General features: G+C 38.8%; 1 protein-coding gene across 9 annotated transcripts in view; it reads right to left on the bottom strand.

Annotated features, from left to right (window-relative positions):
- Positions 1-13,268, bottom strand: part of FAT3 (FAT atypical cadherin 3) — a 410,737-nt gene that overhangs the window by 88,730 nt on the left and 308,739 nt on the right. For all 9 annotated transcript variants that reach the window (XM_061343747.1, XM_061343753.1, XM_061343751.1 and 6 more), the window contains one exon: positions 8,132-8,271. In XM_061343747.1, the coding sequence (XP_061199731.1) occupies positions 8,132-8,271 (140 nt within the window). The remainder of the gene's footprint in view (positions 1-8,131; positions 8,272-13,268) is intronic.

Here is a 13,268-nt window from a genome sequence, read left to right as displayed (position 1 = left end):
AAGAAAAATGCAGTTATATTTTTACTGTAATATTGCACAAACAGATGTTGGCCTCGGAGAGAAATGAAACTTTAGATTTCCATGATATGTGCAAGTGTTTGCAGAACACATTACCAGAAAGAACATGAGCAATTCTAAGCAGCAGTTGTAATGATCTAGCCTGGGAACTGTTTAAAAGCTGAAATAAAATGCTCTGTAAGTTAAATGGTGGAGGACTTCAACTGTGCATTCCATACGATTTAATTTTCACCAGATTATGGTACACCACAGTGAAGCAGAGCAAAGCCTATATTAAGTTATGCTTCAAACTTAGACAGATAGCAATAAAACTGGGAGGAAATATACATTGCTGAACCTGTAATAATGAAGAATAGTTACATAGCTTTTTATATTTTTGTTGTTGCTATACAATATATCAAGGCATGATTCTGATTTGACTGAGGGGAAAAAAAGCACCAAACCCATGGAAAAATATGTGAAGAAATGATTTGTAATATATGAAAGAAAGCCTGAGGAAAAAATGAAAGACTTAAACTCTACTCTAGTGGGACACAGAGCCAGTGCTGAACCACATTTGTTGGTATAAGGAAGATACACTGAAGCAATATGAGTTGCACATAATCTGATTACCAGTTTTGATACCCTCAGCCCTTGCCATATACTATTGTAACATGGCTGGATTATTTTACTGCTTGTTAACACAGACAACAGCACAACTTATTTTACTTTTTCGTTAGTGGCCTAAAACTTTATCAAGTATCACTTTAGATAGTCTAACAGAAATAAACACTTTTCAAATGGATTCAACTGAAAATACCAAGCGTGCTTGACTCTGTTGATTCTGTTAGTACAGCACAAACTACCTTGAATACACAAGGTGATGTGTGAAGGACAGGCTTGCTCTGTGAATTTAACATTGCTGTGTGCAGGCTCAAGCTATTCTGTAAGAAAACATAAAATATACAGATGCACAACAGTGTGACTTAAAGGTCCTCTACAGTGGTGATATGCTGTTTGTTTGCATGGCGCATGATTACCCCAGTGCTGGGGTTCACTTCCCATTATATTGAATGAGTTTTGGGATCACTGGCAAATTGGGAAAGCAGAGGAGGGCATAAAGCTTTATCCACAGCAAAGTTAGTACAGTGACTGTGCAAGCCACAGCTCCATGATTTATGCCTTCACTCGACTGCAAAAAATAAGTAAAAGTGGGTCTGGATCAGCCTCAGAGACCAAGGGTAAGCCATGGGGCTATGGAAATTATAGTGTGGACTCGCAAAGCACCATTTCCTCCTACTGAAAAAGGTATAACCGAATGCCCTGAGACACACTCATAGATATGGATGATTTGGTGCTTGGGAAGTGGAAGGGATGGAGAAGGGGAAAGATAACAAAATTGAGGTCCTCACGCACTGCGGTTGTCAGAGGGAACTACGCACTTAAAATTGCTTTGATAGTTTCCAGAAAGGAACTTTTTTACCCTCCTTTTTTAATTCCTTTCACTTTATATCTACTGTAAAACTCTTCAAGTGCCTGTTTAAGTGGCAAGCATCCTCCCCAGAGATGTCAGTATTTTAATGATTTGTCAAGTGATCCACATTGAAATACGCATTATTTATTACATACTCTGCATTTCAACAGCCACTTCCATCTGGAGATGGAAGGCAGTGGGTTAGAGATGCTAATGAATAAAGAGGTCATTATTGATTCACAATTTCTTCTATTAAAGCAGTTAAGCGTATTTCTGATTTTTGTCATCTGTCCCTCAAAATTCCCAAGAGTCAACTGTAATTTTAACATTATGGTCTCTCTTTTAATAGAGGGGGGTAGATTTTCCTTGCAAGAAAAGAAAGTTAGATTATATATGGGAATACTGATTATACGGAGCTCAGCTAAACCCAGAAGCTATAGAAAAGGAGAAAATGGAACTCTTCTGTGTTTTTAAAAATTTAACTGTCTTGGGAGCTACTTGAAACAAAATCAGGTAAAATAGAATGGAACTTGAATGCCATTTAAAATACATACTAGTCCTTCAATCCTTACAACAGTTTTTGAGGAGTAAATGACTATTATTATCCCCATCCTTTGCCCAGGAAAACACTCCCTTTCAGCAAGGTTAAATCACTTACCAAAGCCACAGGAGAAGTACAGTGGCAAAGCTGGGGAAGATGTTCTAGGTTTATTTTTGAGCCACCTGTCTTTTATTAGATCACTTTAAAATGCCACCTTCCTATGCAGATTTCCTGCTCCAGATGACTTCTAATAAGGTGTTACTTAAAAAGAGGGGGGCAACTTTTTCCTTTGATGACAGACAAATGTCACGCTGACACATACACCAGGCTCACAGAAAACCTGATCCTACAAACATATGTAAAATAGAGTAAGCCAAATGCCACCAGATCATTAATATGAGGAAAGTTACTCGAATTCATTTAACGGCTGCCAAACTTAAGCATAAAATCTTGGCACTCCTGGCAAATTTCCCACTGACTTCAAAAGGGCCAGCACTCTGCTTCTTGAAGCCTTTAAGCTTTAGCCAGCCTGTAGCATGTCTTTGACCCAAAATGAAGTGCTATTGTATTGAAGCAACTCAAACACTTGCAGTGTATTTGTAATTTAATACTTTCTTCACATGTATTTCCAAAGGGAAGATATGGCAGGAATGAGCTGTGTTGCATAAATATCCTTTATTACTGTGTAGGTGTCTGGGGTGTTAAGCTGTGACAATGCCCATTGTGTAAAACCAAAGACAGGCTTTAAAAGTTTTCCACCACATCTCCAGAAGGTGATGAATGGGAATGTTTACTATTTGTTCGCTGCTAAGTAGGGATTCCTCTTTGCTGAGGACTGTGCAAGGTTACTGACTAAACAACTTTTTATAGACAAACATTAGCTGTAAGTATTTTTTCCACACTCATAAAGCAGACACGCAGCAAAGCAGTCTCTGCCTGGTTATCCTTGAAAGCTCGTATCTTTTCCCGGGTGTTGCAGGCTTCAGAAAGGCAGCCTTGCCTCCTTCTGCTTCCATTGTGCAGAGCCTAATTTATAGTCCGAACAAGCGCCTCACTATAAAAGATTTGCTTCTCCCTTCTCACTTCCTATTTCCCACAGTTAAAGGAAATTTTAAATAAAGGATTCACGGGCCTCCAAGCTTACAAATTAGGCAAAGTAACACTCAGAGCATTAGCAAAGACTTTGCATTCAAAACGGTAAGTGAAAGGCCTAGAAAATACAATCAAATCAAAGCAGGACAAAACCTAATGCAGGAAGTCTCTCCAAAGCTGTTTTTAATGTTGCCCATCACAAATACCTTTGGTTTAGGCACTAACTTATTTGAGTGAAAACTGGATAAATGCCAGGAACTGTTTTAGAGACATTTGAAGCTGGAAGAATCTGCTTGGCTAATTGCTTGGTCTGGGCACAGTGTTGTAGTACAACCTATTAAGAGCCTGAATTGCTTAAACTCAGGTTACGCTTTTGTGCAGATTTTGAAAACCTATTTTGATTTAATATTGCTTTCAATAGCGTTACCACACAGCTTTATTTGCTGCTTCCTGACAGGTTTTTCTCACTTCCAAACCCCAACCTTACTATAAAAATGCAAATAGTTTCCCTATCAACCTCAGTGGCCTGTTATTTATACTTTACCATACCCCTTGTGTTACGTTAATATGGGGGGGGCAGGGGGGAAATTCTCCATTTCACAGGCAGGGCAGTGCTGAGATTGCTGTATGGGACAGAAAAAGATTCAAGGATTGGGTTGATTCTAGTTTGGAGGAAACGTTCCACTAAACAAACCTGAAAATTGACTTTAAATCCCATGTGTTTTGATCATCCTAGAATAATCCACAGCCCAGAACCTATTCTGGCAGGCTCTAATGTCTTTTCTACATTTTGGTCATAGCCCTTTAAGAAAAGCCTTTTAAGAACCACCTGGGGTGATCTATCTGCTCCTTTTTGTTAAGAAACAATCTCATAAGGAAAAGGTGTTCTTTAAAAGGTGAGACCAAGCTTGGTGTCCTGAAGCTCGCAGATAAAGGTCAGTCCTGAGCAGAAGAATAAATGAAAGCCCACAGACACACAGAGAAGGAGCAATGAGCAGTAACTTCTCCAGTCTGCTCTTCCAGCCTGGTTGGCTCCAGCTGAAGGTACAACTAGTGACATGTATTGATCAACAAAACCTCAGAGGGAACCACATGTTCCTCTCTGAGTGTTCACCTTACCAGGAAATATGAGATGATTTTGGAGTATGTGAAACTGAGGCATCTTTTGTCTTCTAGCTTGGGAACACCAGCCTTCGTGTTTTAAAGCACCTTTTTATTGCGGTTAGGATGATAAGAAAGAGGAAATAAACAAGAAGAAAAACTGTCTTTTTCATATCATACCATTACTCCAGGAGTCTGTTCTTAAAAAATTAATTATCTGCTAGTACAACATTCTCCCCCAATGGAAGTGAAAAATTATCATCATTTAGATGATTGCTCCCCATTATACCCTACTTCTGTGGGTACTTTTGCTGAACTCAATAGTATGCACTACAAGGAAATCAGTCCTATTCCTATGTTGTGCTTGCATGTAAAGGATCTGAGTTGTTCAGTAAAAAAAGGAGGCTCTGGGATAAACCTGACTCATATTCAATAGAATCTCTTACATTACACAGTCAAAGTCAGTCAAAATTGTGTCATGAGTAGGTATTTAGCTGCCTTTACACCGACTTCTGGCTGGGAGAGTCCTTTTTATGTTCAAACAAGGGCAAAAGACCCTTTCTCAGACTGAAGGGAGGTGAGGATCAGGGTTCCAACCCTAACTATTCTAGGATTCTATATGCAGAAGCCTCGTCCACTCCCCAAGGCCAACAGCTTCCCTGGCAGCTGTGGGAATTGTGTTTCATAAGGATTTAGAGTCAATGTACGCCTTCAGCCTGTAATAAATTACCACGTGGCCTTAGGCAATCATGAGTTAAGCTAAGAGAAAAAAACTAAAGCTCTCCCTGGCTAACTCAGGAGACAATTTTCCTAGAAGCTTTATACCCACCCTCCAAATACATAAATCAAAGGAGTTAATATTTCTTTGTCTTTTGCCCCCTCCATTCCTCCCCATCATGGCTGGGGCTCCACGGGATGGGCAGCATGGTGAGTGGCAGCATCTCAACAACTCCTAGTACTTTGGTTCTCACTTTGGAGATTCCTTTTTGAACTCCTGATCATGCCCAAACCCAACAGGCTTTCAGGTACAAAGGAAATGTGTTGTTTTATTTGTTTTAAATATTTGTGATGCTCTTTTCAGCACTAATACAACAGATGTAACTTTTACATCACAACAATTTCCTTCCTCTCACGGTAGGCTACTGAACCACGTGCACAGTAAAGCACGAAGGAAGTGAGCAGTTTATCAGAGTCTGAGGCGTGCAGAAACACTGCTGATGAAACTTCTGCAAGGCTGTGCCAGGGATCCTGTTACAGAAGCAAACAATCTTTGGCATTTTTACGCTGTATTTTACCACCTCCAACTGTGTAATAGACAAAAGCCCAGGAAGGAATAAAGGGAAACAGGTGGGATGGAATAAAAAACAAGACTGTTCCATTTGGCATGGCGATGATCGTCTGTTTCATAATAAACCATCTCACTTTGAGGGAGGCTTTATATTATTTTATTGTTATACACAGGGATGAATTTATACGTTTGCTTTCTACGCAATTCCTCTTCTACCATATCTTCTTGCAGTGATAGTTAAAAATGCAGGTGGTACTATGTGTATGAGACACAATACTTACAATGCGTTTTATAAAACTCAGAGCAAGTCTACTGAGAGTCATCAGTACATGCTTTCTTGACTCTATGACATATTTTACTTAACCTATCGGTTTGATTTTTTTAATCACTGTTCTAAAAGGGAATAAAAATTAATAAGGTAACCAAAGACTCCAAATACCATCAAAAATACAGTATGAAAGTTCTGTAAAAGGGAGAGATAATTAAGCAGGCCATACTTCTGGTAGCTTTGAGATAATGATCACTTTTGAAATCTCCGTTGGGAAGACGAAAAAAAGAAACACATTCTCAGATATTGTCTGGGCCACAATTAAAAACTTGAACAGTATCCACAAGGAAAGAAGGAGGTGGAGGAAAGAGGGTCTGTACCCATCAATGCGAACCTAATGCAATCTTAAAGTACAATCTTACATTTTTAAATAGGTCACATCACAGTTACAGAGAATGCTTATGCTTCTTTTAGAACGCAACAGCTTTACTGAAATGTGTTTTTACCATATGTTTTAATTAAAAATGTAGGGTTTTCATCAAAATAGGCTTTGAAGACTGTCATGGGGGTCAATTTTTTAAATCAAAAGCAGCAAAAACAATAAACATAATATCCACAAGAAGAACATTTACTTGTAGCTGTCATGTTTGAAATACTCTGTGCTTTTTTTTTTTTTAAATATTTGTTTGCCTGAAATGTTTGCAATAAAGAAAAAAGTGTTAGGGATTCAACACCACATTTCTGAAATGTGGACTGAGAGCACCACTGAGATTAAAAACCAAAGCAAAACAAAAGAACTACTCAAGGGCTGAAGAAAATGCCTTATGGAAAGGGAATGTGAAGAGGTCAATCATTCTCCTTCACTTGGCTTCCAGAAGACAGGGAGGTGATTTGACTATTCTGAGTAAGTGCCTTCCTGGACAGCAAATATTGCGTTTTAAAGAGCTATTTAATTGAGTACAGAAAATCATAACAATAGCAATAAAGGCAGATATAATCAAGTTAAAAATAAGGGATGCTTTTAGCAGAGATGCACTTAATTACTGAAACTAACAGGGAAAATAGCATATTTCCCACCACCTAATTTACTATCAACAGATGTTTTCTTATCAGGAATGGATTATCAGGAGAAATTATCAGATAGGGATACTCAGGGAATTCAGGGATTAGGAATAAAGGAATTTTCAAAGGAAATTTCAAAGGAATTCAGACTGAGAAAGCACTCAGTGACTTAACAGTCATGTAGGAAAGCTGCTGTTGTAACTCACTGAGGATAGATTTACACCTGAGCCATTTGAGCAAAAAGGCAAAGTAAAACAGAAGCATCTGCATGTGCATGGATGTATGCAAGCATAAAAAATGTTCAGGCTTTCCTTCTGTATTACAAAGAAGCAAATAACATCTCAGACCTATATTTTTCTCATTTCCTCTATAAACCACATTTAATCTGGGATCTGAGGCTGCACACAGGTGTCCTCTAGCAGTAAGTGTTTTTCCCTATGTGTCAAGTATCATCTAGGCTATAGGCACACTTTACACTTGGGCCCTAATTCAGATGTAGGATTCCAGGCCCTAGCTGGATTCCATACCCCTCCAACTCCACTTTGTATTGAAGGATTTTGCTCTTGGGAGCCTCCCTTGTGCCACCTGGACTGCACAGTGCCGGTCCCATGAGTCAGGACCAGACTGGTTCCAACTGAACAGATAGCCAGGCTCCACATCAGGGTCTCTCTGACAATGATGTGTCAGAGCCACCATTATCCCAGCTGTTCACATTTATCTGACCTGACTTTTTAATTGCTCAAAGGCACTGAGGCTGATAAGCAAGCCTAATTTTACAGGGTTCGCAGGGGCTGTTCCCCCGAAGACAATGTAATTGCAAGCAGTGATACTAAAAGGAGAGATCCTCTGAATTTTAAGTTTTGTCTCAGAACAATTTCTTCTCTGAACAATTGATCCTGTGTCCCACATTTGGGTCTTGGGAGGATAAGAGGCATAAACTCCATTTAATACAATCAATAGCAATATTCCCCAACCCCACAGAAGCACTATTGTATTTTGGACCATTATGGGGTGGTACAATTGTCAAAATCTAAGCTTTACCGTCTGTGATAGGGACTCCTTCAGCTGGAGAAAGGCAAATTGCTTTTGCATGAGCACAAAGGGGACAAAAGGAGAAATAACACTTTGAAACCTTCGACATCAATTCTTCACAACCAGAAGGAAAGGCTTTGAAAATATCCCTTCCATTAGTTAACAGTGGCCTCAGAGGATGAAGTTTTATTCGAATGGCAAAATTATGAATTTTTATAGCATATATATTCCACTAACAAATGAAAAACTTGACAAGAAAGGAATGTGATATTCTACCTGAGTCGTGGCAATGTTTGTTCCATCGGTGACTTCCACAGTCATATTATATATTGACCTCTGCTCTGCATCCAAGGGCTTTGCAATGACAATAGTGCCCACTCCCTTCTCCGCGTCGAAAGAACTATCGTAATTCCCTCCTAATTGTTGCACAAAAATACAATTAAATTAGCCATCTCTGGAAAATGTCAGTTGAAAATTTCCTAGAAGTGGGCATATCATTTTCCTGGCATCCATCTTAACGGCTTGCCTTAGCATACACAGTACATCTAGCGATACTTCTTTGTTCATAACTCATTTATATTTCAAAGCACAGTTTGTATATTTGAAAGCAGATATCATTAAAATGCACTGCAAGAAAAAAAAGTCTAGCAGTATATTTAAGTGAAGCATAACTGAGCCTATAATAAGAATCAAATGGCTATAAGCCCATAAGATGTGTGCCCTTGTAGTATGGATAATGAACAAGCACAATTATCTTGTTGCACAAAAATCATTTTAAGAGGATTTAATTCTGCAAATTTTCTTTTCAGGAAATTCTCATGGATGCTTGTGGGTACAAATACCATCAAGTGAATCTTTAAAAACCACAATTATAATCAATTAAAAAAAAATTGCAAATAGAGATTCATCATGTTAATTTCAAGGACAATGATAATTACTGGCGGCAAAGGTCAAATTCTACTAGTCTTTTAGGAATTATTCAAAGAGATCTGACAGGATACACATCCTAAATGCCATTAAAAAAGCCCTCATAAAGCACTGTTCTGAAACTAATATCCCCGTATCCTATCACACGCTGAATGATGCAGCAGTGGGAAAACCCTCCTGAGTTTCAGGTGAAAGAAAAAAGAAAAAAGGAAAAAGAAAATAAAAGTCTACTAAAAGTAAAAGAAAGCCATAAATAATTTGAGATTAAAGGGGTACCGGATTTCTCAGCTACAGCTATAGTTTATAAATTAAAACCACTTCTTATGTCCAAAAGTAAAGCACACACTCCCTGCTGCTAAGCTGCTTCCTACTCACTCATCTATAAGGTGGAATTTACTCTGAATTGAGTTTGCAATTTTTGGAGTCTGGCAACAGGGAGAGATGGACCACAACACTGCTGACAAACAAACTTAAGATATATTCATCACACAGCAATGCAATGGCACTAGCTACTGTCTCTAGCTAGAACTTTGTTCTAGCTATGGTCTCTAGCTAGAGAAAGTGGAAAAAGGCTTTCAAACTCCACTGGTTATAAAACTGATGGAAGAGCTGCTTCTCAAGACCTCTCGAAATTAGACCCATAGGTAGAAAAACACCCATTCCACTGATTCAGCTCATGTGTAATATAATATATATATATTTGAAGGAGTGGTGTATTATCACAAAATGGCTCTCCTTTTAGGGTTGGGGACAGAGAAGCAAACAGTATTCCTTGCTCTACCATCGTCTTGCATCTGCATGGTTTCCTGACCAACAATAAGCATTATTCTCAGAAACAGCCGCGCATTTAGTGAGAGGAAAAAGGTTTTGATATTCCAAGAAGTTGAAGATTAGGAGGAATCACAGTGCAATCACAGCCCCTGAATTTCTTGATGTGAAGAAACCCTCATTTCTTTCTACCTCTTGAATAAGCTATTGCAAATAAAGGGTAAGCTAGAAGCACTGTTCTATCCATATCTGCCTTGGAGGCCATTCAGGGATGGGGAGAAGAAAGAAGGAGTAAGAGCGCAGGTGACCTACACCAAGGAAAAGCAGAACTGGTGAACTGCCCACTGAAATGACCCAAATGTAGTTGCTTCTGATTTGCAATCTGATTTCCTTATGCTGAATATATATACAGCTGTAAGCGCAATAGATGCAGCTGTGTTTTTCCAAGGAGACACTGGATCTGCAGTAAGTTATAGTGGATAGAAGCATTGTTTATTCCCTAACCTCATTCTGTAAGCTCAAACTGCTTATTTTTCTCAATTGATATATATATTATGTATTTAACAGTATTTGACAGTAGGAAAACAAAAGCATAACTGTCCTTGACATTTGATCATATCTTCAGTGATTCCTTTATTTATTTAAAAGTTAGGCTGGAAAAAAAAGATGCCATCTCCAAATTAATGTTTTAAATTGATTTACTTGAGGAAACTCATACCATGAAAACCAACTGAAAAAAGCTTCCTTTGAAGAAAAGAGATGGAGATTCTCGCAGGGCAGTTCTCTGCTGGAATGAAACTTAGCCTTGGGACAGCTGGCACTTGACGAAGAACGTTTCATATTGATAACCATGAAAACAAAATGAAAGTTTGTACTTCAAGATGCTTAATAACCATCTTAATGAGCAATCAAAAATTACATGCCATCACACTTCCAAAGAAACCCTGCCCTTAAAACTTCCAAGAAGTTGCATGGAAGGATTAACAATAAATGTTTTAATTGCCCTTCCTCTTAGAGCTGGGTTTGCAGGGTACTGTGTAGTGTATTGCAAATATGCTGAGTTCTTCAAGCCTTTTTCATTAAGTGAGATATGTTCTTCCCCTAAAATAAGAACTGAATGTGCCATATGAGATTTTTTTATATGTTTTTCACATCTTCCAAAATGGTCTAGTGACAAACAAATAAATCTCAGTTACCAGACATCCCAATCTAGCCTACACCTGTAACTAACTGGGCAACACTTTATTTTACATTCATTTTCTATTAAACAAGGCAGAAACTGCATCAGACACTGAGAAAGAGATGGATCAGAGAACATCCTGCTGTGAAATTTGTGATTATAATATTTTTTGGAGTAAAATCCTGATTTATTCGTGATTCAGCCTGGTACATTTCAACAGACCATGTACAGATGAAGAACCATTCAGACAGCTGAATGTCTGGGAATACTGCCTGAGGTACTGGATTCTGCCTCTTACCTGGAGAACTATAAGCAGTTTGGAAATACTTTGTACTGCTCCTCAGCCTTCATATACCCTCAAAAAAGGTCCTCATATGATGAATGCTTCTGAAGATGCACTTAAGCACTGAAGAATAATTAATGAATTAGGTGTAAACTCTAAGAGTCTTATAAACATGTTATGTCTATGCAAGGCCTACTATCAAGCACCCAGAGAAGCACCCAAAGCACCTTTTATCTTTGAAAGGTGGGTGTTGGAGGGGCACAGGGGGAGAGAGCACATTCTTGTGTGAAAACAAACAGGATTCTTCTCTTAAAACCTCCTGCAGCTGAACTACTCTGGGAACTCCTTGTGAAGTGAGCTCATCTGCAGTGCTGTAAGCTCCCGCACTATCAGTTCTACCAACGTTACTATGGCCATTTAACATTTCCTTTGATCACAATCTTAGGATGAAAGGGGGCTAAGGATGATGAAATTTTGTTCAGCTGCTCAGTTTTATTAATGTGAATCCTTATTACTTATTCCATTTTCCAACATATGGCACACGCTTTCCTTTTTATTGTCTGCTAAAACCTGCTTTCAGATACAAGATATGTAGAAGCTGTCTTTGCTAATGTCCTTGCAATTGCATTAGGAAAGAAATATTTCAAATGAACCTAATACACTGTGAGTTCCCCAGGCACTTCGGGAAAATCAACAACAAAGAAGGCAAGATGATTGAATTGGCAGGTTGGCTAGATGGGTTGCCCTGATAAAGCATTTTACCATGAATGACCTCAGAGAGATGTGGATTAACTGTTGTTTGTAATACCATTGCAGGCTAAAATGTAATGCTCATACATCTTCAATACAGATTAAATACTACCTTTAAATTACTCTTATTAAACTGAAGCACTTAGAGTGGGATCTCATGAAGAGTCCAGGTCTACTTGCAATGCCATAGTTGTATTGTTGGGATGATATAAATTCATAAACTCATTCAATTTTTCTCTCAAATTGACTGTTAATATTCCCAAGGACACCCAGCACAGATAGTTATGCCTACACTTTGGACACCTGAAGTTAAATGAGATGATTTCCACCCTTACTTTCTTGAGACTGATCTTAATACTCCTGGCTAAGCCCTGCAAACATTATATTTCTACAATAGGATTTCTTTTTATGTTATCTGAAAGCATGTTATAGTTTGCATAGGATTTTTCAATGTAACTTTAGCCAATTCCAGCTGTTACCAAAAAGGATGGCTGTAGAAACAGCTCCTGATACAAAAGATCTTTTCAGTTGGCCCTCACTTTGAGCCTTTGAGCTTTGTGAGACATTTCTAGCACAGCCCTGATTTTCAATTTAACATAAGTTATAGAATCATAGAATCATAGAATAGTTAGGGTTGGAAAGGACCTTAAGATCATCAAGTTCCAACCCCCCTGCCATGGGCAGGGACACCTCGCTCTAAACCGTATCACCCAAGGCCTCGTCCAACCTGGCCTTGAACGCTGCCAGCAATGGAGCATTCACAACCTCCCTGGGCAACCTATTCCAGTGCCTCACCACCCTAACAGGAAAGAATTTCCTCCTTATATCCGATCTAAACTTATAGTATGATCAAGAAGGAGATCTCAGGAAAGGGAACCAAGGCACCTCTGAGCCAACGGACCATAGGTTTTATTCTTAGTATTAAGTAGCATTGGTTACATTTTCTGGCTGAATTGCAAGTGCTACATTCATTCTTAACTTGCTTCACAGCTTTATAGTCTATGAACATACTTTTTTCTCCTGACAAAAGTCCTGAATGCTTTGGAAAAAAAAAAAATTTCTGTTAACAAAAAAGATATTTTTTTTTAAAAAAGGGGGCACTGAACCTTGGAATCATAGACTCACAGAATGGTTTAGGTTGGAAAGGACCTTAAATCATCTAGTTCCAGCCCCTCTGCCATGGGCAGGGACACCTCACATTAGACCATGTTGGCCAAGGATCTGTCCAACCTGGCTTTGAACACCACCAGGGATGGAACATTCCTAACTTCCTTGGGCAGCCCCTTCCACTGCCTCACCACCCTCACAGTATAGAACTTCTTCCTTATATGTAATCCAAACTTCCCCTGTTTAAATTTGAACCTGTTACCCCTTGTCCTACCACTACAGTCCTTAATAAAGAGTCCCTCCCCAGCATCCTTAACAGTAGAGGATCTCCTGATGCAAAGCTTAACACTCATTTGGCTGAATTGACAGCCCAAGGAAAACTTCCTGCACTGTTAGAA

Source organism: Neopsephotus bourkii, unplaced genomic scaffold, assembly GCF_033783945.1.
Source record: "Neopsephotus bourkii isolate Nb327-2 ecotype Australia unplaced genomic scaffold, CSIRO-AGI_Nbou_v1 NB_1825, whole genome shotgun sequence".
NCBI classification, from domain to species: Eukaryota; Metazoa; Chordata; class Aves; order Psittaciformes; family Psittacidae; genus Neopsephotus; species Neopsephotus bourkii.
Note: the sequence above shows the minus strand (reverse complement) of the source record. Positions and strands in the feature narration are given on the sequence as shown.